General features: G+C 50.5%; 1 protein-coding gene across 2 annotated transcripts in view; it reads left to right on the top strand.

Annotated features, from left to right (window-relative positions):
• The window catches only part of LOC146333821 (excitatory amino acid transporter 1-like), a 33190-nt gene extending 7885 nt beyond the window's left edge, over positions 1-25305 (top strand). For both annotated transcript variants that reach the window (XM_084826031.1, XM_084826033.1), the window contains exons 3-12: positions 310-438; positions 1505-1760; positions 7370-7507; positions 9295-9499; positions 9624-9666; positions 10461-10852; positions 12063-12296; positions 15737-15931; positions 17519-17653; positions 21557-25305. In XM_084826031.1, the coding sequence (XP_084682157.1) occupies positions 1541-1760; positions 7370-7507; positions 9295-9499; positions 9624-9666; positions 10461-10852; positions 12063-12296; positions 15737-15931; positions 17519-17653; positions 21557-21755 (1761 nt within the window). In that variant the 5' untranslated portion in view covers positions 310-438; positions 1505-1540 and the 3' untranslated portion in view covers positions 21756-25305. The remainder of the gene's footprint in view (positions 1-309; positions 439-1504; positions 1761-7369; positions 7508-9294; positions 9500-9623; positions 9667-10460; positions 10853-12062; positions 12297-15736; positions 15932-17518; positions 17654-21556) is intronic.
• Positions 25306-25571: the final 266 nt, after the last annotated feature.

Below are 25571 nucleotides of genomic sequence, written 5' to 3'. Positions count from 1 at the left end.
CCCTTCCGCCCCCTTCCCCTCACACCGCCTCGGTCTCCTCCTCTGGAAAATGGGCTGCTCGCTTTCTCCTTTGTGGGTGAAGGCTGGTGAGCGAGAGGGGATCCCCGACTGATTTTTCTGGCAGCGGTGGGAGGGAGGAGTGACCCTTCTCTTTCTACGCGGGCAGCAAACACAGATAAAAACAAATAACATTAGAAATACGAGAAAGGGGGGATTGAACATAGGCGGTGGTGAAACAGGCTGCGCTTGGCTGTTGGATCTGGTGACATTTCTGAACTTTTTTTTGTTTCTCTGCATGTATTTCAATAGATATTTACTACTGGTACAGTAGTGCCATCACTGTCACTGGTGCTTTACGGGGGACAGGTCTCTGCCTCGAGGAGATTACCATCTAAAATTTGGCGTAGGGGGAGCCAGGAGCAAACCACAGAAGGACAGGTATTCTTTTGCTCACTCGCCTGTAGCCTTAATGCCCAGAGAGCGTGGGCAATGGTTAGCTGACAGATGAGTTAAAAAGCGGATGGTTGAGCGATTAAGAGGTTCTGCCGATAATTTCCAGCTTGATCTGCAACCACTCACCTGAAAGGTCAGGGGGCTCGGAGGAAAGTTGCCAAGATGGGTTTGCGGGTGGGGAAGATTCCTCCTCTCTGGGACAGCATTCCATGGCTGCAGGCCCCCCCCCCCCCCAGTAGCGCATGAGAAATCCTTGGACTCAGATCAGGCTTTCTCAAGCTGGGGGCACCAGTTTGGGGAAGGTGAGTTGAGAGGGTTGCTCTCGGGTGTTTCAGATGGAGCTGGGATCTCCGGTGGCTGCAGGGCTCGCTAGGAAACAGGTCTCTGGCCAAGGAGGAAAGAAGCCATATGGCCGGCATTGCAGCCCAAAGGGGCCAGGGCACTTTTGTTTGTCCTTTCGTACCAAGTGGCTGCAGATCTGTGCCTCCTGGAGGCTCTTCTTGCGTGATGCCCTGGAGGGAGGGAGGATCAGTCTCCGGCTAAAAGGTTCTAGGAGATGAGAGGTACTTCCCACCCAAATAAACAAGACAGGGCTGGATGGGCTGGCTGTCAAGGCCCATCTTTATGTCGGTGGGCTTACCTGGCCTTCTTGCCCCATGTCTGTGGCCTGCCCCGAGCTGTCACCCCTGAGCCAAATAAGCTCTCCGTGTTCAGCTCTTGAAGCAGATGCCCCTAGCCTTGTGCCCTTGAGAGGTTGGACTACAACTCCCAGCATTCCCTAGCCTGCATGGGAGCTGTGGTCTAACTCCTCTGGAGGGCACCAGGTTGGGGAACGGTCAGCTTAAATGAACACCCAGCGTCTCCCCAAGAGCACAACAGTTCCTTGTGTTTCTGGGTCGTGTGCCATCCCAGATCAGCTTTGCGGCCAGCCTGGGTAATTCCTCCCCTTCCCCAGCCCAGGCAGCGGGATCGAGGTCACCACTTGGGGGGCATGGAAAGAGCTGCCCCCCTGCTTCTTCTCAGTCCCCTCTCTGCTTCTTCCCCCACACAGCTTCCCAGGACACCGTCCCCCCCGGATCTGAGCCCCATGATGGGCGAGCGGCCCACTCACGCCAACAGCCTCTTCCTGAACGAGGAGTCCTCCAAGGGGCTCAGATCGGGGAGCCAAGTGCACCGCCTCCGGCATGCTGTGGAGAAGCGAGCGGCCCGGGCCCGGAAGCGAATGTACAGCATCACCCGGGAGAGTGTCAAGGGATGCCTGCAGAGGAACGCTTTTGTGATGCTGACCATCTCGGCCGTCCTGCTGGGTACGGGGAGGAGGGACCCTGTGTGTGTTGGGGGCTGGGTGGCATCTGCAGCAGGGGGGCAGAAGGTGTTTTGGACTTCAGCTCCCGGAAGCCCCTCTCAGCATGACCAAGGGTCAGGAATGCTTGGAGATGAAGTCCAAAACATCTGAAGATTGACCTCTGCAGGGGTAGACAACCTGGGGCCCTCCATATATTCTGGATTGCAGTGTCCATAATCCTGGTGCTGGGGCTTATGGGAGCTGTAGTCCCAAACATCTGGATGGCACCAACTCCTAATCTACAGCTCAGCCACTGGGGACATCTGTTGCCCGCGTAAGAATCCAGGTCAAACTGGAACTCTTCCCCACAATTGAGTGGCCCCAGGCAGCAAGGGAGGGAGACTTTTTGTATTCCGCCATGGCGTGCTTTCGTGCACACGCCCATGTGATGTGAACCATTTTGAACGCTACTGTGGAAAAGCAGAGGAAGCACCCCACAAATCCAGCGGGGATAGGGTCCGGCCAAGTTAGCCGGAATTGCCCTGTTTTCTTGTTGGAACGAGACAGTGGAGACCCAGAAGAGACCAGCGGCCGCGCAATGGCGAAATCACAGAATTGTGGGGCGTGTTGGTGCTCATTTAGGAGGAACGAAAGGTTAGACGGGGTCGTCTTTGATTACTAGCTGGTCCATCCTTGGCAAGGGACCGTTCTTCCCCACTTTGGGGTGGAATTCTGGGCATGTTTAGACAGAAAAAAATCCTACAACTCCCAGCATTCCCCATCCGGCATGGGTTGTGGAGCGGAGTTTCTTCTGAAAGGCAATCTGCCATTGGGTTCAGGATAGGGAGGGACTCCCTGGTTGGTGTCCCTGAACAGTGGCTGCAGAAGGAGATTTGGGGGCCCCAGACCCCCATTGTGGCCACAATTCTCTGGCTTGGAACTCCTTCCCTGTGGGTGGTTGGAGGGGGGGATCTGATTGTCCTCACCTGGTAGTGATGTGAGGACATTCTGCACATGATCAGGGGCACCCTGATCTTTGTTACTGCTTGACACGTCCTGGGCTAAGGCATTAATTCCAGGTTAGGGGGCTGAAGTGAAAGGGTTGTAGACCAGGAAAGGGGGCCGATCATGTTGGCGATCGTTAGGAAAGGGATCGAAAATAAAACTGCCAATATCATAATGCCTCTCTATATATCTATGGGGTGGCCATGTTTGTGCACCAGTTTGGTCGCTGCTCCAGAAAGGGGTATTGTAGAGCTGGAAAAAGAGCAGAAACGGGCAACTGAAATGATCCAACATTACAACCTCTGGGACTGTTTAGCTTAGAGAAAAAGGGCGAGTGAGGGGAGACATGAGAGAGGTGGACAAAATGATGCTGGGTGTGGAGAAAGTGGAGAGGGGGGCATTTTTTCTCCCTCTCTCCTGATACTAGAACCGAGTGGGGTCATCCCATGAAGCTGATTGGTGGGGGATCCAGGACAGATCAAGGGAAGGACTTCTTCACGCAGTGCAGAGTTAAACTATGGAACTCACTGCCATGGGATGTAGTGATGGCCACCAGTTTGGATGGCTTCAAAAGGGGGTCAGACAAAGTCCTGGAGGAAAAGGCTATCAATGGCTACTAGTCTTGATGGCTCTGTACCAGAGGCAGTGAGCCTATGTACACCAGTTGCTGGGGAATATGGGTGGGAGGGTGCTGTTGCCCTCATGCCCCGCTTGTGGGTTCCTGGTTGACAGCTGGTTGGCCACTGGGTGACCAGAATGCTGGACTAGGTGCACCCTTGGCCTTATCCAGCAGGGCTCTTTCTTACATTCTCATGATTCCCTCCCCTGAAGTGGAGTCCTTGCTTTGCACGCCAAAGGTCCCAAGTTCGATCCCTGGCATGGGCTGAAAAAAAACTGCCTGAAACCCCCGATATGAACAGCTTCCGATGTGCCTAAGCTCCTGTCCTGTTCTTCCCTCCCACCAAGCTTGGGGTGGGGAGAGCATATTTGCTCCAGGAGAGGTGAGAAACCTGGGAATTCCACTCCCAGTACGAGCGCTAGGTCCGAACTGGGGGACATTCAGGAATGCTGCTAAGCACAGCCAGCCTAAAAACTCCCCGTTCAGCCCAATTTGAGCTACCCCTGCCTCTATCCAGAATAATTTCTAGGGTGCCATCAGTCTTCCCCCGCCCCCGGGGCCCTTCAGGTATGTTGGGACTGCAACTCCAGGGAGGGGTTGTAGCTGATTGGTGGTAGAGCCCTTGCTTTGTATGCAGAAGGTCCTGGGTTCGATCTCTGGTAGGCCTGGGAAATCTCCTGCCTGCAACCCTGGAGAGCCGCTGCTGCCAGTCAGTGTGGACAATTCCGGGGTAGATGGACCAAGGGTCTTCAGTCACATAAGGCAGCTGATGCTCCCATTTAAGTCATCCCACTATTCAGAACCATGAGGACTAGAGTCTTGCTTTATAGTTAGGGGAAGGGCTGTGGCCGAGTGGTAGGGCACCTACTTTGCCCACAGAAGGTCCTGGGTTCAGTCCCTGGCAGCATCTCCAGGTAGGGCTAGGAAGGAATCCTGCCTGAAACTCCGGAGAGCTGCTGCACCCAGTCAGTGTCGACAATACTAGGTCTGACGCTGTTTGAGCCAGTTTATTTTCTTATTTAAATCATCCCTTTCTTCGGAGCCATGAGGACTAGAACCTCACGGCTGTAGCTCAGTGGTCGAGCCCCTGTTTTGCCTGCAGGAGGTCCTAGGTTCAGTCCCTGGAGGCATCTTAACTCATGTAAGGCAGCTTCCGATGGTCCTAAGCTCTGCGGTTGCAACAGAGATTGGCACGCTAACGAGACTGCTGTAAAAGGCGAGGCCCCCTCTGGCGTGGTTCCCACTGGGCTTCCAGCAGTGGCTCTGTGCCCGCTGGATGCTTGTTCTGCTGGCATCTGACAGTTTATGTGAGCGCTCATCTCCCATAATAGGATCCGTCCCCGGCACATGCTGCAGCGTGGAGGCAAAGGACTTTGGGAGAGGGGATCATGGTTCGGAGCCGGCAGGAACAGAGCTGGAGTTCATCGTTGGCCGACCCCACCTCTCTCCTCTCCGGCACCCCGTCCTTTCTCAAAGCAGATCTGCCTCGAGTCTGGCGTGTCGAAACACTCCCCACGAGATTGGCGTGGGGGATCGGTTAACGTTGCATGAAAGGCAAAAGCCACCTTATTTTGTGAAGAAGGAGAAGAATTAAACCCCAAATGGCAAAGCCCAGGGTCATGAGCGGCCATGTGCCGGTTCAGTTTGACATGGGTGGACCGTTGACTGGGAGTGGGCCAAAAACTCAGTTCTTTCAGGTTTCCAGTTTACAGAAAAGTAAAGAATGGGGTGGGTGGGGGGGAATCCAGAGCAACTGGAAGGAAATGTGATAGGGAGATTATTGGACTCAGATGTGTTGGACTACAACTCCCATCATTCCCAGGGAGCATGGCCAAGGTGTTCTGCAGATGTGTTGGACTACAATGAGCTTCCTCTTGTTTTAGAGCAGGGGTGTGGAACCTCTCTCAGCCTGAGGGCCTAATTCACTTTCAGAGAAGCTCTCAGGGGCCGCGTTCCAGGAACGGGCAGGGCCAAGGGATAACGGGGGGCGGGGGATATCAAAAACACCAGCACATTGTCACTTGAAGCGCTTGCTGCCAGCAGCGGAGCCTTTGGAGAAGCATTTCAAACTTTTAGAATGGGGGTGGGATTGCAAAAGCCAGGGAAACCACCAAATGATTGGCAGTCCGGGGAAAGGGGGCATGGCCAAAGGAAGGGGTGGGGCCATCTGGGGAATCCCACGCAGGCAGGATTTGGCCTGCGGGGCTGAAGTTCCACACCTGTGTTTTAAATCATATTTCAAGCCGCTTTGTGGGTCCGAGCTCTGGCAGAAAGCTGGGATGTAAAACCTCCAAAATGAATAAGTGGACAAGGCCAGGCAGGGGGGTGGCAGGCGGAGAGTTTCCCCGCCCGAGGCCATATTGCACCCTCCATTTTATCCTCACCGTACCCCTGTGAGGTAGGCCAGGCTGAGCCAGGGATATAATGAATCAAGCAGCCTTCCTCAGCCTGGTGCCCTGCAGGTGGGCTGGACTACAACTCCCCTCATTCTCAGCCAGCAGGGCCCTGTCGTTTGCTCCTTACCAGCTTGCTTCAGCTGCTTTCCAGTCTCATGGGTGCGCGGGGATCCGGTCTTCCCGTGCAGCCATGCCCATGTTTGCTCAGAGGTGAGGTCCCTCTTCCTCCTGGACAGCCTTTCCCAGGGAGCCTTGCGAAAGGAAAGCGGAGGGCGCCTCTTTTTGGGACGGTGAAATGCTGTGTTGTGTTGATGAGGGTTATTCTGGGCCTTGGTAGGGCACGGCGTGTTGAATGGGATGTGTGGGGGGTGGGGGGTGGGGGAGGCAGGTTGAGCTAAAAAGAGGTTAGTGTTGGGAGCCAGTGTGGATAGTGGTTAGAGCATTGGGCTGGGATTGGGGCGACCCAGGTTCAAGTCCCCAGTCAGCCATGAAGTCCACTGGGTGACTTTGGGCCAGTCACTGACTCTCAGTCTAACCTTCCTCATAGGGTATTATTATAAATGTAGCAGCAATAATAATAATTGGTATTTTTTTGGTATTTATTGCATTTTTTCCTCTTGCAAGGAACCCAAGGCAGCTTGCATGATCCTCCTCCTCTCCATTTTAGCCTCACAACAGCAACCCTGTGAGGTAGGCTGGGTTTAGAGTCTGTGACTGGCCCAAAGTCACCCAGTCGTCTTCCATGGCAGAGTGGGGACTCGAACCCAGAGCTCCCGGCTCCCAGTCCAACACTCTCGCCACTACACTGCACTGGCTCCCAACACTAATAATATATTGCTGGCTGAGAATGATGGGACTTGTAGTCCAACCCACCTGGAAGGCACCAGGTTGGGAAAGGCTGGTTGATATGTTATGGATTCAGCCTAGCCTACCTCACAGGGTTGTTGTGAAGATAAAATGGAGAGGAAGAGGAGGAGGAAACCAACCCTCCTTTTCCTGCAAAAGGAAAAATGGTGGGATCTCAACGTAAGAGTAGTGGTAATAATGATGATAATAAAAATAATAACGACGTTGTCGATTTATAGACCTCTTGCCTATATCTAAATGACGACTTGAACAGCCTGCAGCACAAATGCTTCAAACAAAAAATGTCCACGGCTAAAATATTTAAAAACAAAGAATACAAAATGCCTCTGCTGAAAGCATTTCAGGACGAAACCATCCTTAATTCAAATGTTTAAACTCAGAGCCATCGACAAGCCAGGCAGCACAGTCCGTCTGGGCAGTCCTGGGTGAAAAGGTTCGGTCCTTCACTGGTGCCTCAACCATGCCACAAGGGGTGTGGGGAGACATTACACAATGTGGGTGCCACCACGGAGAAAGCCCTTTTTGGGCTTGCCACCAGGCCCATTGCGGCACAGCTGGCAAGGCTCCTCAGTGGGTGTTCGCGGCCGGATGGGTGTTGCTGGTGGGATTGGGTGGGCGGCACTTCTGTTTTCTTGCCTGGTTTTTCTGACATGAACCGAGATGCGCCGAAGGCAGGGAGAGGGGCGCCTTCCTTCTGACCCGGGAGCGAAGTTCTGACCGCCTTCCTTCTCCCCCGGCATGTAGGGATCACGCTGGCCCTCGCCCTCCGGCCCTACCGGATGACCTACCGCCAAATCAAGTACTTCTCCTTCCCTGGAGAGCTCCTCATGCGCATGCTGCAGATGCTCGTCCTTCCGCTCATCATCTCCAGCCTGATCACAGGTGAGCCGCCTGTGCCGTGCAGAGTGCGGGGAGGTCGTGAGAAGGACCGGTGGATTGCAGATGGCCAGTGGCCGTCACGTCTCCCAACAGCTGGGCGCTGTGGGGGCACCAAGAGCTGCCTTGTTCCAAAGAGTCGACCTCTGATGCTGGGGGCGGGGGGGACAGAACCAGGGATGGGAGCTTCCCAGAAGCCCCCTGGTCTGGTGGATTGTGGGACTCGCCGAGGATCCTTTGGTTGGATCCAGCTCTAATTTATTTATGTATTTATTTGCAATATTTATATACCATATAAATATTGCGAATAAATATCTCCATATCTAGAACAGATTTCAGAGCGGTGAACACAAAAAATAAAACAGTAAAAGAATAGAAAGATTAAAATACCACATTCAAATTATACTTAAAAAATATAACAGTAAAGGAATAAAAAGATTGAAACGCCACATTGAAATTGAACTTGTTTAAAAAACAAACTGTAAAAGAATAAAAAGACTGAAATGCCACATTCAAATTAGACTTGTTTAAAAAACACAATGCCCCTAAAACCCATGACTGGTCAATTAAGAAACTTAGGAGGTGCTAGAAACAACACAGTGTTGGTGCCTGCCCGACCTCCAGGGGCAGGGAGTTCCAAAGAAAGGGGGCCACCACATGGAAGGCTCTTCTTCAGGTGGACTCCAAATGGGTCATAGGTTCATGTGGAACCACTTGCGTCCTTTAGCAGGAAACAGCAGTCCCAGATATGCTGGGTGGTATGTCCTATATTTATTTATCTTGAGCAACTTACATATCAGTTGAACAAGACTGTCCCCTCCCCCCCAAGGCTTTTCATCTAAAAACGGCCCGCACAAAAGAAAAACGGGATGGGGAGGGAAGATGGGAGAAAAATAAGTCAGCCAGGCTGATGGAATGGCCCTGCTTTGCCCTCTCATCTCCTGCTGGAATGGCTGCTGATGGTGAAAGTTGAGGGACGAGGGGCCTCCATGAGCCTTTACACTAGGGGTGCAGAACCTCTTGCCGGGAGGCCAAATCCCACCCCGCTGAGGTCCCAAACGGGCCTTCTGGGGTTCCCTAGGTGGACACGTCCCATTCCCCTGGCCTCACCCGCTCTTCCCCAATGACCGGTTCTTGGGTGGCTTCCCGGCTCTTTTGCAGGTTTCCCCCCCATTTGAAAAGCTTGAAACGTCTCTCCTCAGGCTGAAATGCAGGGCCCAATGGAACAACGGCCTGACTAGGTAGAATGCAGCTTCTTATATTTCTGTCTAAATCAGCCCTTCATTCAGAAGCATGAAGACTAGAATCCTCATGCCATTAGCCGCCTTGAGTGCCATTTTTCTGGGTAGAAAGGTGAGGCACAAATCAGATGAAAGCAATAAACAGAATCTTACTTACTATGGAAAAGACCATAGCTCAGTCCCAGGTTCGATCCCCAGCAGTAGGCAGGCCTAGGAAAGAGTCCTGCCTGAAACCCCGGACAGCTGCTACCGCCAGTCAGTGTCGACAACACCGGGCTGGATAGAAAACGGCCTGAGTCAGTATAAGGCAGCTTCCTACGCTCCTGTCCGAATCAGCCCTTCAGTCAGAGCCATGAGGACTAGAACCACGCTTTGCCTTGAGGGAAACAACCGTAGTTCAGTGGCAGACCCCTGCTCTGACTGCAGAAGGTCCCCGGTCCACTCCTTGGCGGCATCTCCAGGGAGGGCTGGGGAAACCGGCCTGAAAGATCCTGGCGGGGGCTGCAGAGCCTTTCCTGCCAGGGCCCTGAGCTGCCTCGCTTCCTCCTCCAGGCATGGCCTCGCTGGACAGCGGCGCCTCTGGCAAGATGGGGCTGCGTGCCGTCGTCTACTACATGATGACCACCGTCCTCGCTGTCTTCGTGGGCATCTTCATGGTCCTTGTCATCCACCCTGGCAAAGGCAGCAAGGAGAAGCTGCGCCGGGAGGGCAGAGTCGAAGCGGTCCACACCACCGATGCCTTCATGGACCTGATCCGGTGAGGGAAGCCGGGTGCTGGTGGGGACACCTCCAGAGGGCCCTGAGGCTGGCCCGGCTGTGAGGTTTTTCTGCCCTTCGGTTTTCCTGAGCTCTGGTTTTTCTGGGCTTTTCTCTTCTCTTAGGAACATGTTCCCGCCCAATCTTGTGGAAGCCTGCTTCAGACAGGTAAGCCTCCCCGTCTAGCTCCCGCTTGCCATTTTGAACATCACTCTCATTTGGGGGCCGCCCAGCGGCCAGAGCTCCTGGGGCGGGGGGGATAAATCAAGAGCATTACAGCTCTCACCTTGTCCTGTTGGCTTTATTTATTTAAAATATTTCTGGGCCGCCTTTCAGGGCAGAAGTCCTCCCAAGGCGGCTGACAACAATAACATGCATAAAAACAATTAAAATATTAAAAGCGATAAAAATAAAAAAGTAATAAAAACAACAACAACAACAAAAGCCAGTATACTCGTTTATGTTTCCCAGGATCATTGGTGGTTTCCTGAGTTTTTCACAGTTTCTGTCCTCGTTCTGAGGAGTTCAAATGCCTTTCGTGAGGGCTTAGCGACGGGCAGGAAGAGTTTTGAGCTAACACAGCTTGGTTTGGGGGGTATGTCTAGCATTTCTGGCCCCACCCCTTTCTGCCTGTGGCCCCGCCTGTCACTGGAATGCAACTCCCCCCCCCCCCCACGTTCTCCAAAATTGGATTTCAGGCTGAAAGAGGTTCAACGAAGGATTGGAGTTTCTGTTCAGCCCATCTCTGGAAGCCTGCTTCAGACCTTTCTAATCTGCAAGGGCTGTTTAATTCTAGTATTTTTACCCCATGCTTTGGCCCCCTCCAAAGGCGTCCAGGGCGGCTTGCTGAGATGGATCATGAGACCATCCCTGTCAGAGAGGCACTGCATGCACAAAAGGCAGATGGGTGCGGCGGGAGGAGGACAAACCAAATGATGGCCGTCACCCATTTCCCCTTTCAGTATAAGACCCAGTACAGCATCAGGGTCGTCAATCGCACCGTCCCACGGAGCAGCTCCACCCCGGCCCCGCTGCCCGAGCACCTGAGTCCCAACATCAGCAGCGCCGTGCTCAACGCCACCGGTGCCTCGCCCCTCTCGCTGCTCGAGAACGCCACCGCCATCTGGCACAACGTCAGCCATGCCCTGGGCAGCTTCCCCTCGGAGGTGCTGAGCCAAGAGGAGGTCATGCCCGTCCCCGGCTCAGTCAACGGGGTGAATGCCCTGGGGCTGGTGGTCTTCTCCATCTGCTTCGGCCTGGTGATCGGCAGCATGAAGCAGAAGGGCCAGGCCCTGCGGGAGTTCTTCGACAGCCTCAATGAGGCCATCTTACGGCTCGTGGCCATCATTATCTGGTGAGCGAGGGCGGAGGGAGGGGGCGCCCAGTCCAGGAGCCCGCGGCCAAACACTCCAGAGAAAACCCTCCTTTTCTGGGAAGGAAACAGGAGCTGAGTGTGGGATCCGAGTGGGGCTGCAGATCAGGCCGGGCCCAAGGGGTTTGCTGAAGGTGGACAGTTGTCTGTAGTCTTGTGAAGAGATCTTTGGCTCATGGGTAGTAGAGAAATGTAGACATTTGGAAAAAGAAACCCAATGCACAGTTACAAGATGGGGGATACTTGGCTCAACAAAACTACAAGCGAGAAGGATCTGGGAATTATTGTAGATCACAAGCTGAATATGAGCCAACAATGTGATGTGGCTGCAAAAAAGGCCAATGCTCTTTTGGGCTGCATTCATAGAAGTATAGCACCCAAATCCCGTGAAGTGCTAGTCCCCCTCTACTCAGCACTGGTTCGGCCTCATCTGGAGTACTGTGTCCAGTTCTGGGCACCACATTTTAAGAAGGATGCAGACAAGCTGGAGAGGGTTCAAAGGAGGGCAGCAAAGATGATCAGGAAACAAAGCCCCATGAGGAGAAAGAACTGTGCCTGTTTAGCCTTGAGAAGAGGAGACTGAAGGGAGATAGGATAGTGCTTGATCATCCCAGAGTGCAGGACACAGAATAATGGGTTCAGGTTACCGGAAGCCAGATTGCGGCTGAACATCAGGACAAGCTTCCTGACTGTCAGAGCGATACGACAATGGAACCCATTCCCTAGGGAGGCGGTGGGCTCTCCCACACTGGAGGCCTTCAAGACGAGGCTGGACAGCCCCCTGTCAGGGATGCTCTGACTTGGATTCCTGCACTGAGCAGGGGGGTGGACTGGATAGTCTCATAGGACCCTTCCAACCCAACTATTCTGAGTTTCTATGAAATAGACAGACAGACAGTGTTTTTAATCCACCCAATCACAAACCTTTCCTGCATGGATTTGCAAATGGTTGATGGAATACAATACTGTGCAGTGCAAAATAACAAACAGCACAGGGTATCGAAGAGTGAATGGTGCATTTTAAAATAAATGACTATGCAGGTCATATTTCTGTACTGCTTCATATCATTAAATCTCTGTTGAAGAGGAGGGGCGCTGGTCAGTGGGCCCCGCTGGGCGGTGGGCCCTTGGTGGGCACCCGAGTATGCTGACCCTTGGCGCTGGCCCAGCTGACGTGTGTCTCTCGTGACAGGTATGCCCCCGTCGGCATCCTTTTCCTGATCGCTGGCAAGATCTTGGAGATGGAGGACCTGGCAGTGATGGGTGGCCAGCTGGGCATGTACACGCTGACGGTCATTGTGGGGCTCCTGATCCACGGCCTGTGCGTGCTGCCGCTGATCTACTTCATCGTCACGCACAAGAACCCCTGGGTCTTCGTGGCAGGCCTGCTGCAGGCGCTTGTGACGGCCCTGGGCACGTCCTCCAGGTACCGCCCTCTGCCCAGGGGCCCATGCCTCAAACCCAGAGCCATGCTGGGCTTCATGCATTTCAAGGCGGGCCCAAATGGACTCCCAAAATCCTCCCCCACTATCTGTGGACAGAGGAATCGGGGGTTCAATTTCACCAACATTATCCAGGGGGAGGGGCACCCCCCCGACCGTTTCTCGCAGGCAGGGCTCACCACGGGCCGGGGATGTGGCACAGCTTTCACCTTTCCTGGGGGCTCTTGGGGGGGCGTGTTCTGCCACCACAGGTAGGAACAGCAGCAGCTGCTACATTGGCAGCCTGGACCCTGTTTTCCATCTGACAGAAACCAAAGTTAAGGTGGAAAAGCATACGCAGTGAAGGGCATAGCCCTACGGGGACGGCCAGAAGCCTCCCAGTGCGAGGGGTGACGGAGGTGATTGTCGCCTCTGCACTCCTCCTGCTCTGCATTTCAGTTAGACCGGGAGGGGGGGTGTTGCCCGTCTAGCTGAGGCATCGGTGAGGGGGAAGGAAGGAGGCTGGGGTGGCTGGAGGATTCCTCGTAAGCCGTCCTCCCTGGTCCCCTCCCCATCCACAGGAACATCCCCTTTACCTTCCCCCCAAGTCGCTTTTGCGACCTTGGAGAAGAAGCCAGTGTGGTTCACTCCATGCCGGCAGGGACGGGGAGGGGAGCTCGGACTCCTGGGTCCGAGGTCGGAGCGCCGTCTCTGACCTTGGATCTAGGAATCTGAAATATCCTGTGCATCCCCCCACCCCCCGATACTGTCTCAGGGCCACCGGTTTGCTCTCCCCAGTGATTTAATGTTGAAATGTGGAAATATCCAAAACATTTGTTGCCATATATAAAATGAGAGCCAGTGTGGTGTAGTGGCTGGAGTGTTGGACTGGGAGCCGGGAGATCCGGGTTCTAGTCCCCACTCGGCCATGGAAGCTCACTGGGTGACTTTGGGCCAGTCACAGACTCTCAGCCCGACCTACCTCACAGGGTTGTTGTTGTGAGGATAAAATGGAGCTTTAACACGCTTCTGTCACACATTGAAAACTTGGTTGTTGAGGCAGGCATTTGGGTGGGTTAGGGTAATTTTAGAAATGTTATATTTTAATGTGTAATTTTATTGATTTAAAAAGTTTGTATTGTTGTACATCGCCCAGAGTGGCCAGGTGACCGGCCAGATGGGCAATTAAGAAAATAAATGAATGAATGAATGGAGAGAAGGAGGAGGATAATGTAATCCGCATTGGGTTCCTTGCAAGAGGAAAAAAGGCGGGATATAAATGCAGTAAATAAATAAATAAATAAAACAGAAAGAGAATGGAAAACCCTAAAACTTGTGACTTTAAAATGTTAAGACTAATCTGGAAGAACACATACGACCATACGTAAAAATATATGTAATAACCTTTAAAAACGAGAAATGGGCCAAACACGTTTTGACTTTTCATCTTTGTTGGTGGTCGATGCAAAACAGTATTATTACATATTGCCATTTCTGTCTTTTTATATTAGTGCATCTTTTTAAAATCACATTTTGTAGGTTTTGCCATTCTCTTTCTATTCCATATATTACAAAACATGTTTTGGATACGATGTTCTCAAACTGGGGAGAGGTAACGAGCAGGGCACCTCAGGGCTCAGTCCTGGGCCCAGTGCTCTTCAACATTGTTACGAATGACTTGGAGGAGGAGGTGCAGGGAATGCTGATCCAATTTGCAGATGACACACAATTGGGCGGGATAGCTGATACTTTGGAAGACAGAAACAAAATTCAAAGTGATCCGGATAGACTGGAGCTCTGGGCAGAAAACAACAGAATGACATTGAATAGGGATAAATGCCAAGTTCTGCACCTAGGAAAAAGAAACCAAATGCACAGTTACAAGATGGGGGATATGTGGCTCAACAACACTACAAGCAAGAAGGATCTTGGAATTGTTGTCGATCACAAGCTGAATATGAGCCAACCATGGGATGTGGCTGCAAAAAAGGCAAATGCTGTTTGGGGCTGCATGAATAGAAGCATAGCTTCCAAATCCCAGGAAGTAATAGTCTCCCTCTACTCAGCACTGGTCAGGCCTCATCTGGAGTACTGTGTCCAGTTCTGAGCACTGCAGTTTAAGAAGGATGCAGACAAGCTGGAGAGGGTTCAGAGGAGGGCAACGAAGATGATCAGGGGGCTGGAAACAAAGCCCTGTGAAGAGAGACTGAAAGAACTGGGCCTGTTTAGCCTTGAGAAGAGAAGACTGAGGGGAGAGAGGATAGCTCTGTTCAAGTACTTGAAAGGCTGTCGCAGGGAGGAAGGCCAGGATCTCTTCTCGATCATCCCAGAGTGCAGGACACGGAATAATGGGCTCAAGTTACAGGAAGCCAGATTCTGGCTGAACATCAGGAAAAACTTCCTGACTGTCAGAGCAATACGACAATGGGACCAATTCCCTAGGGAGGTGGTGGGCTGTCCCGCACTGGAGGCGTTCAAGACGAGGCTGGACAGCCCCCTGTCAGGGATGCTCTGACTTGGATTCCTGCATTAAGCAGGAGGTTGGACTCGATGGTCTTGTAGGCCCCTTCCAACCCTACTATTCTCTGATTCTGTGTTTTGAATATTTGCACTTTCTAACATTTAATCATTTCAACTGTGCTTATCTTTGCACCTTAACTTGGTTTGTGCCAATGGTATTGTGTCAACCATTAAGGATGATTGGTACTCTGTTGTCAGCAGGGATGCATGGACTCTGTAAAATCCACTCCGTCTGTGTTTCATGGATCATCAGACACCTCCATTCACAGACGGATTCGAATTGTTGTGCAGAAAAATACGCAAATAATTCCGTAAGAGGTTTTGCAACATTTACGTAATTTACCTTCGTATGTAACATTTAGCGTATCCATTCAACTTTTCCCCGCGTATATTTACCAGTTTCTGCAGAAATGTTCATATTTTCCTACGAGTAAATATGCATAAATTTTGGGAAATTAAAAAAAAAGATCCAGAAGTTCACAGACTCCCCACAGCCTGAGGAGACTGGATTCTTAGAAATCTGAGCTCATTTTAATCTGTCTTGAATTTCTCCAGCATCCCTAGTTGTCAGTACCCCATTTTACATCCTCCACAATGTCCCATACCTAGCATTGTTCCAGGGCATTGTGGGGGAAGAAGGGGAAGGTAGCCACCATGTAAAATGAACTGAAGTGTGGGAAGCCAAGGAGGCTGAGAATTTCTCTGAAATGTTCTTCTCCTTTGAATTTCTTTTCAGAAGCAATTTTTTCCCTATCAAATAGAATGAGAAGAGTCGGGGGGAAAAGTGGGAGAAATCTTTGCCACAGCACTCATTTTAAACTTGTTTGCTTCAGGGGCGGGCTAGAGGGGTGGACATCTTCATCCCACCTTCCAGTGTAATTGTCCAGCTCGGTGTGTCTCCCACCTGCTCTCTTTATGCTTTCAGCTCAGCCACGCTCCCTATCACATTCCGATGCCTGGAAGAAAACAACGGGGTGGACAAGCGGGTCACCCGGTTTGTTCTGCCCGTGGGGGCCACCATCAACATGGATGGCACCGCACTCTACGAAGCCCTGGCTGCCATCTTCATTGCGCAAGTCAACAACTACGAGCTGGACTTCGGACAGATCATTACGATAAGGTGTGTGACGCATTGGGGCACATGTGTGTGACGCAGAGACTGCACGTGCGTTGGTGTTTTCCCAATGGCGTGGTGTGTTCTGCATTACTGTCAGTCAAGTGCATCATGTATTATTACATTTATAACTTGCCTTTCCTCCAAGGAGGCATCCATAATCCTCCTTTCTATTTTATGCTCACAACAACCCTGTGAGGCAGGTTAGGCTGAGAGTCAGGGGCCAGCCCAAAGTCACCTGAGTGGGGACTTGAACCCAGGTGTCCGAAATGAATCGTCCTTCCCCTTCACAATCCACACCTCAAGGAGACAAAGCTTCAGGCTAAGATGACTTTATTTTGCTAGAAAGTAGCCTCTTTATAAATGCAGATTCCAGGAAACTCTCAGTCTGCTTCAGGCCCCTAAAAACTGTGATCCTTAATTAGAGGAGATGAACTGGAGGGTAGTGACGTTGTGGACGGTTTGGGTGTGAACCTTGTGGCCAGACTTGCTTTGCAGTGATGCTCTTCCCTTAGGGTAGCTCCCTCCTGCACTGGCTTCCAAGAGTAGCTGTCCTGAGCCCCGCTGCTCACTTTTCCCTCTTTGCTTTGTGACGTGCCCCAGCATCTCTCAAGTCACGCCCCTCTTCCTCCTTGGAAACGTGAGTTCTCACAGTGGAGGGAGAGGGCAGGGACTCAGCCTGAGCCACCTGTTTGTCAAGGCCTTCAGAGGAATCTCTCCCAGCATCTTGGCTCACCAGGGAGGGTCGCTTGCCTGCCCTCTGATCTAGCTGCTCCAACTCTGATTCAGAATTGGAGCTGTCAGACATATCAAGGCGCTTGGACTCATTCCTGACACCTGTCAGGAATGAACCCGAGTGTGTGGAGATGGGAACAGCCACAACTGGGGGAGGCTCCCTCCCTGGTGAGCTCAGGTACGGAAAGGCGTTCTTCTGAAGACCTTGGCACACAGATGGCTCGACCTGCCCCCCCCCCATGAGAACTCAGGTCTCGGGGGAGGAGGAGAGCGAGGGGCATGACTTGAGGGATGCTAAGGTCCATCATGGAGCGAAGCGGGAAAAGTTAGAGCCGGAGCTCAGACGCTCCACCCAGTTGACTATGAATGATAGCCTACGTAGGAGGGTGCAGTTGTAAGGGATTACATCCGCCCTAAACTAATCTGGCCGGGAATCATAGATCATAGAATAATAGAATAGTAGGGCTGGAAGGGCTGACCAAAACATATCAGCATCTTTTCGCTTAAAGCTTTCACTGCATGTAATTCAGCATTCTGAGAGGCATTTCGACCTTTTGGGATGGGGAGAAAATGGCACAGAAGACAGAAACCACCGAACAATCAGTGGTTGCTGGAAAGGGGATGGGGGTTTTGAGAGCTGATGCCATGGGGTGCTGTTTTTTATGCTTGCAACACCCTGCTGGAGCATTCTGGTGTTGGGTTGCCCGTTGGCCCTCTCCTCAGACTGGTAGCTTCAGATGACCTCACTGTGCAAAACTGGCCCTGTATCTGCCGGGGGCAGAGCTTATCCTCTCGTCGCAGGATTTGTCTTTCTTTGATTGCTCCCCAGATGTGACCCTGCTCCTCTGTTCTCCGCAGCATTACGGCCACTGCAGCCAGTATTGGGGCTGCCGGCATCCCACAAGCCGGCCTGGTGACAATGGTGATCGTGTTGACGTCCGTGGGGCTGCCGACGGAGGACATCACGTTGATTATGGCTGTGGACTGGTTCCTGTAAGTCCGGCTAGGCAGGAACTGTTGTGCTCCCAGCGTGACGCTTGGGGTTGCTGAGCTGTTCGAGACATTTTGCCCCCGTGTGAATCTTTATGGCTAGATGTTCACTTTGTCAACTGCTTCTGCCAAATACAGGTAGAGCCCCTGTTGCCCCAGTTTTCAGAAAGTTCAGGTAGCGGTGAATCTGTTCGGGGCCTCCTGGTGTCAGGATTTCTCCTGCCCACTCCAAAGCAACGTCCCCATGTGAACAAATGAAGCTGCTTTATCCTAGGGGGTGCATGTCACACAACTGCCCCTTGGCATGTTGAAAGAAGGGGCAAAGGGAGCCATGTAAGAATGCAGAAATCAGTTTCTCAAGTTGCACCTTGTAGCTCAGTCCGACTTGGATTATTTATTTATTTTATTTATTATTAAATTTATTAATCGCCCATCTGGCCGGTCACCCAGCCACTCTGGGCGATGCACAACATACAATAAAAACAGTTTAAAACCATGAAATTCTACAATAAAAACATTTTAGTTTATTTAACATAAAAACATCTGATTAGTATCAGATAGGGATGTTTTCTTTTCACGTCCACTTGGGTGCACATTCTGAAGTGCGCCATCTCCTCCCACGGATGAAAGCGTGTTTGTGCAGACTTTTTTTTTTTTTTAAAGTACACATTAATGTTCAAATGTCAACAATACTGGGCTCGATGGGCCACTGCTCTGACTCGGAATAAGGCAGCTTCCAACGTTTCTATGATTATTGCAACGCGTCATGCGTGGGGCTGCCTTTGAAAATGGTCCGGAAACTTCCGTTGAGTCCAAAATGGGGCAGCTAGACTGCTAAGGGGGACTGGCCCTTGTGACCATGTAATGCCAATACTTCTCTATCTGTACTGGCTGCTGGTCCATTTCCAGGCCCAATTCAAAGTGCTGGTCTTAACCTTTAAAGACCTAAACAGTTTGGGGCCAGATTACCTGAAGGAACATCTTTATCCCATATTTATCTTTCCCTATCCTAAGATCATCTTCAGAAGCCTTCCTCCAGGTGCCCATGCCAAATGAGGCAAGGTGGGTGGCTACTAAGGAGAGGGCCTTTTCAGTGGTGGCACCCCAATTGTGCCATTCCTTCCCCGGCTCACCTGACAGGCTCACCTGACACCTACAGGCTCACCTGACACCTACGTTGTGGGCTTTCCAGCGCCACGTGAAGACCTTTTTATCCTCCCAGGCATTCTAAGAACTGTTTTTCGTGCTTCTAGTACTTGATTCTGCTGCTGATTTTAATTGGCTTTTATGATGTTGTCATGGGTTTGTGATTTGCTGCCACTTCTATCTCCCTTTTATTGTCCACTGTTGTTATTTTTTTTTAATGTTTGTTTATTCTGTGTTTTTTAATGTATGGTACATTTACTTACTTACTTACAATATTTATATACCACTCCATATCAGAAGATTTCGGAGCGCTGAACAACATGGTAAAGGAATAAAACAGCAGGTTAAAAGAGTTAAAACATTTTTTACGTTGCCCAGAGAACGTTGGTTCTTGGGCAGTTTAATAGTGCAGTAAGTAAATAAAATAAAAACAGTCCAGTAAATAAATGAAATAAATAATCAGTACAGTGAATAAGTAGAATTAATCAACTCAGGAATATATGAGCTTTGACTGTGGGTTGTGCTCATATTTGGGTTTGGGAGGAGCGAACAGGGTAAATTCTGGTCCTAAATGAACTGAAACAAATGTCTCATGAATCCTAAACCACCACCACCGTGCTGTTCACAGGCCCGGGGCCTTCCACGCCCGTAACATGTCCAGAATTGTTGTACGCACATGGAACTTCTCCACAGGAGGAGGAAACCTGGCCCTATCCAGAGCCCCTGTGGTATGGGGAGCTCTGTGCATTTACCCCAGTACAATGTGTTCTGTACAGTGGAGGGCATGGCGGGTGTGTGTGCGCACGCACGCATACGCTGGCTGTTGTGACGGTGTGAAATGTGGCCCTGGACACATCAGGGGCAAGGTTACCCTCCTCGCACTGAATTTCAGCATGTGGGGCAGGTGGCGCGGACGCCCCTCCTGAGCAAGGCCTTTGGCTCCTCTGTCTGGGATTGTCTGGGCACAGGGAGGCCCTTCCAAGCTCCACTACTGAGATTGTGAACTAGAGATGTCTGAGACAGAACCCAGGAATGCTGGCTGGGGCATGGTGGAACCATAGAACCATAGAACAGTAGGGTTGAAAGGGGCCTATAAGGCCATCGAGTCCAACCCCCTGCTCAGTGCAGGAATCCAAGTCAGAGCAGCCCTGATAGGTGGCTGTCCAGCCTCGTCTTGAACGCCTCCAGTGTGGGAGAGCCCGCCACCTCCCCAGGTCATTGGCTCCATTGTCGTATTGCTCTTACAGTCAGGAAGTTTTTCCTGATGTTCCGCTGGAGTCTGGCTTCCTGTCATTTGAGCCCATTATTCTGTCTCCTGCACTCTGGGATGATGGAAAAGAGATCCCGGCCTTCCTCCCTGTGACAACCTTTCAAGCACTTGAAGAGTACTATCCTATCTCCCCTCAGTCTTCTCTTCTGAAGGCTAAACATGCCCAGTTCTTTCAGTCTCTCTTCATAGGGCTTTGTTTCCAGTCCCCTGATCATCTTTGTTGCCCTCCTCTGAACCCTCTCCAGCTTGTCTGCATCCTTCTTCAAGTGTGGTGCCCAGAACTGGACACAGTACTCCAGATGAGGCCTAACCAGTGCTGAGCAGAGGGGAACTAGTACTTCCCGGGATTTGGAAGCTATGCTTCTATTAATGCAGCCCAAAATGGCATTGGCCTTTTTTGCAGCCACATTGCATTGTTGGCTCATATTCAGCTTGTGATCTACAATTCCAGGATCTACAATTCCAAGACCCTTCTCGTTTGTAGTCTTGTTGAGCCAAGTATCCCCCATGTTGTAACTGTGCATTTGGTTTCCTTTTCCTAGGTGCAGAACTTGGCATTGATCCCTATTAAATGTCATTCTGTTGTTTTCTGCCCAGCGCTCCCGTCTGTCAAGAACACTTTGAATTTTGTTTCTGTCTTCCAGAGTATTAGCTATCCCACCCAATTTTGGGTCATCTGCAAATTTGATCAGCATTCCCTGCACCTCCTGTAGTCCCATCTGGAAGACGCCAGGTTGGAAAAGACCACTTAAAAAAATTTAGACCAATTCATGGAGGAGGGAAATCAACAAATTAATATTATTATTATTATTATTATTTTATTACATTACATTTATAGCCCGCCTTTTTTCCTCTTGTAAGGAACCCAAGGCAGTGTACATACTCCTCCATTTTATCCTCAGAACAACCCTGCAAGGTACATTAGGCTGAGCGTCAGGGACTGGCCCAAAGTCACCCAGCGAGCTTCAGGGCTGATTAGAGATTCGAACCCAGGTTTCCCAAGTCCCAGTCCAACACTGTAACCGCTCACCACACCAGCTCCCAAGCCTGGTAGCTAAGAATGAAGTCTCCGTGTTCAGAGGCAATTGGCCTCGGAATACCGGTTGTTGGGGAGAACTTGAGCACCCAGTGGGGGAGGACATTTATTCATTCATTCATTCATTTGTTTACAGCTTTTGGGGCCTGCTGTCATACTGAAAAGGGCTCCCAGAATGGCTTACGAAGATTACTCATGAGGCAGTCCCTGCTCTCAGGCTTGCCATCTAATAGACACGACACAAAAGGGGCAGGGATTGGGAGGGAAGAGGAAAAATCAAAACCCAGGCACCAGTTCTTAGTTTCAAAGACCCCACGGGTGTTCTTTCTGGCCCTTTACACCTTGCTTGTGGGTGTCCTGGAGGCCTCTGGCCTGCTGTTTGGGGCTGATAATGGCAGCCCTGCTCGGAAAGCCTTTCCCAGGCTGATGTGCCCTTCTTCTCTGTTGCTTTCAGGGACCGTCTCAGGACCACCGTTAACGTGCTGGGGGATTCTCTGGGGGCTGGCGTTGTCGAGCACTTGTCCCGGCATGAGCTGGAAATGCAAGACACAGAGCTCAGCAATTCGGTCATTGAGGAGAATGAGAAGCCCTACCACCTGATCTACCCGGAGAGCGACACCCACAAGCACCGTAGCAGCGAGACGTCGATGTGACACCTGGGCAGAGGTACAAGCCACTGGGATCCAGATTGGTCGAAATGCTGCGACTGTGAACCGCTGAGAGCAAGAAAGAGCCACCCTCAGTCCTTTCCCCAAACTCTCGGCTTCTCCCCTCCCCCCCCCTCATGCGCGGGCACTGATCCGTGGTGCCACCAGAAAAACAACAGAAAAGGGAACTTTTCAGAACATGGATTTCACTGCTCGTGGTGACAGTTTTGGCATTAACTGAACAGGGCTCGACACCCTCCCCCCCCGTGTCCCTCTCATCCCTGAACCACAGCTGGTAGTATCCTGCACCAAGAAAACTCCACACCTCCTTACCAAGAAATGTCCTTCCAACACATCGTGTCGTGCAATTGAGACCGAGTTGTTATTTAAATCTTGTGCTATATATTCTTATTGATCATGCCGCCTTTTGAACACTCTTTAGCACTTGAAAGGAACAAAAAAGAAAAAAGTGGCCAAATTTCGAAGAATGTCTAGGTAATGCTTTATTTGGTATGGGGGAAAATGTTTATTTATGAAGACCATTAAAGTGGAGAATTATGTACAGCATATGTTTTGGAGTATGAACTGTGGGACTCTTGCAACTACGCTATATCGTTACTACAGTATCGCACCTATCGCGCTATCTTGCACTATATTTCACCAGTATTATATTGCACCAGAATTGCACTAAACAGTCATTAAAGTATTGCACCTTTTCCTACAGTGACCAGCTAGATGGGGTCTCCCACGAGGCATCTCTGTTGGCACCCGCCAGGTTCCCTGCCCCTCCTGATTTTTATTTTTATTAAGATTTTAAAAAAATTATCCTTTTTTTAACTGGGAGGCTGGTTCGCCACAACACAAAGTGCCGCCCACCAGCGCCATCTTTATTTGGGTTCATAGAACCATAGAACAGTAGGGTTGGAAGGGGCCTATAAGACCATCAGGTCCAACCCCCTGCTCCAAGCAGGAATCCAAGGAGCGGTTTTGTGTTTTGGAGCTCAGATCCCCCACCTCCGCCTTGTACTCAGAGCTTCTTTTTTTTTTAGTCTCGTGCCAGTTTGCCTTCTGGGAAATGGGTGCTCTGTGACCAGCCTTGGCCCTCCTGCCCCAGTGGCAGCCATTTTGTGAGAATGCCCACAACATTCTCAAAATTCCAAATGTGCCCACCACCCCAAAAAGCCTGTTGGGTGGGAAAAGGTAACTGAGATTGTACACAAAATGATGTGGGATAGGGAAACAACTGGGGGCACAGAAAGATCTGTGGATGGGGAAACATGTTCAAGATTACATCAAGTTTACTGTGTAATCCTAAACATGTGTACTTAGAAGTAAGTGTATGTAGGACTGGAGACTTACTCCTCAAGAGCTGCACCCTGCCTCATCCACCCTGAAGGTAGTTCCCATATATGGATCTAGGTAGAAACCTTGGCGCCACCTACATGGTAGCAGCCCAGTGCTGCTGCGCCTTGCAGTCGATCGTGGCTCATGACTTTCCACCTCCCCACAGCAACTGTGTGTTTAAACGTGCTGTAAACCCTGCATTTTCGCAAAGTTGTTTTGTGACAGTTATCCCCGTCATACCGGCTTCGGTGCAGTTTGGGAATCTGTGTGACCTCAACTAGCAATACTGTGCTGGGATTTCAGGGACGATGCTACCACCTCGTGCTCCCGCAAAGCTTGTATTCAAAGAAACAGAGGCACACATGCCATGGCGGTTCCTTATGCGGAAGGACCTCACCATACACAAAGGGCTTTATACAGTGGGCATCGATCACACATTCCGTTCCCTTATGAGACAATGTCTTCCGAAGTCTTCAACTTTCTTAGCTCTTTGCTCCTTCTTTCCCCCTACCTTATCAGCAGTATATGACTGCCTCACTTCAAGAAAATGGCGCTTACCTAAAGAGTAAAACTAGTTACATTAGTCTTAACCATTACAATACTGCCTTTGGTGCCAGCTGGGGATGCAGCGCTGCTAGGAGGAAGGGAAAGTTGCATCATACCTGCAGGATGGGACCTGCTCCTGATCATGCTTTGTTTTTTCCCCAAATAAGCCTTAAAATCACATTGCTGTGGGCTGACTTTTGAAATCTCCACTTCTGCCCTGAAAACAGCCTGCTAAACAGGTCTACTCAGAAGTAATTCCCATTGACTTCCACTGCACTTACTGAGCACAGAGCAGCATTTTTTTTTAAAGGAAGCTTGCTGGCGCTGTGAGACTCCATCCACATATGCCCGAACTGCCACGTAAAAGCGGCTCTTTTTTTGTGTGTTTTTTCTTTTGTATACACCACTTCAGTTGGCTGCATGTACCACAAGAGCAATAAATCCATTGTAATGAAAACATGGTTTTTAATTGAATTGTATTGAAAAACATCTCCGTGTGGAAGATGGGGGAAGAGGGAAATTTAGCTATACCCCCAGTAGCTCTCTGCTGACCCCAGCCTCAATTTCTACACTTGGGCTTTTAGCATCTGTGGCAAATCCCCTCTGTCCTGCCCCTGATCCTGCTGCAAATTCCCTTACCCTGCCAACCCTGATCCTGATTTAATCCCCAACCTTAACTAAGCTTAATTTATGCTTTGTGGCTTATGTCATGATACATTCCAGGCGGCCCAAAAGTAGGTATACTTTTAGAATGTTGACAGAGGAAAATGAGATGAGAGTCGCTCTGACATTTGTGAACAGCCCGAAAAAGTCCACACGACGTGCGTCTAAGCAGCTATCCATACCTAGAACGTCCTTGCAACGCTTAATGTGCAAACTGAAATGGAAACTGCATCGTCCAAGACTGTTACATGGTCTTCTGCAGGATGACCCAGACCATCGGTTGCAATTCTGTGAGATGATGCATAACCAAATCTCTAACGAACCAGACCTTCTTGATAAGATTATCTGGTCAGATGAGGCTTCTTTCAAATTGTCAGGCCACGTGAACAGGCATAACTGTGTGTATTGGGCAGATGAAAATCCTCATTTGACTATCACATCTCAACTGAACCAGCCAGGCGTCACAGTGTGGAGTGCACTGTCCAGTGAAGGTGTCGTAGGATGGGTTTTCTTCGATACAACTGTGGATAGTGACAATTACCTAAACATGTTACGTGACGTGGTAGTGCCACAACTCAGAACCAGGGCTAACTTTGCTGAACTGCTCTTCCAACAAGATGGGGCACCTCATTATGCTTTTTCAGTAAGGGACTATCTTGACAACACCTTCCCACAGCACTGGATTGGACGACGTGGCAGCACTGAATGGCCGCCACGTTCACCCAAATTAACACCAATGGACTTCTTTTGGGGGGGGCATAGTAAAGACTAAGGTTTTTGAGAGGAATCCCTGGACAGTTGTCGAATTAAAAGAGTTCATCTCGGAAGCATTTATGGACATTGATGCGGACCGGAATTGGTCTCGTACTGTGTGTCACTGTTCTGGACAGGTTCGAGGAATGTTGCAACGTTGATGGAATACATTTTGAGCACTTACGAGATTAAACAGTGTTAAACAAATGTAAATGTAATAATGTAATAAAATGCAAGTAAACTATACTGTATACCTATGTGTGTGCGTGTGTATGATTTTCAATTACAAATACCAGAATGAGTAAAATCAACATAACTACTTGGAATACCAAAGGCCTCTGCCAACAAAAGAGGAGAAGCAAAATCATTTTGTGCATTTCCCGGCTCGGCCAAGAAATTCTTGTGTTGCGGGAAACTCGCTTTTGTACAGAATAGTGGTACAGACACACGCAACAGCAGCGGTCCCTCCTCCGTTCGATTCCTGCTGGCCACAGGGGTCTGGCCCAGAAGAGGCCC

The sequence above is a fragment of the Heloderma suspectum genome, chromosome Z (genome assembly GCF_057233095.1).
Source record: "Heloderma suspectum isolate Gila_16-S chromosome Z, 16-S_ref, whole genome shotgun sequence".
In the NCBI taxonomy this organism is placed as follows: Eukaryota; Metazoa; Chordata; class Lepidosauria; order Squamata; family Helodermatidae; genus Heloderma; species Heloderma suspectum.
This window is presented reverse-complemented; position numbering and strand designations above follow the sequence as displayed.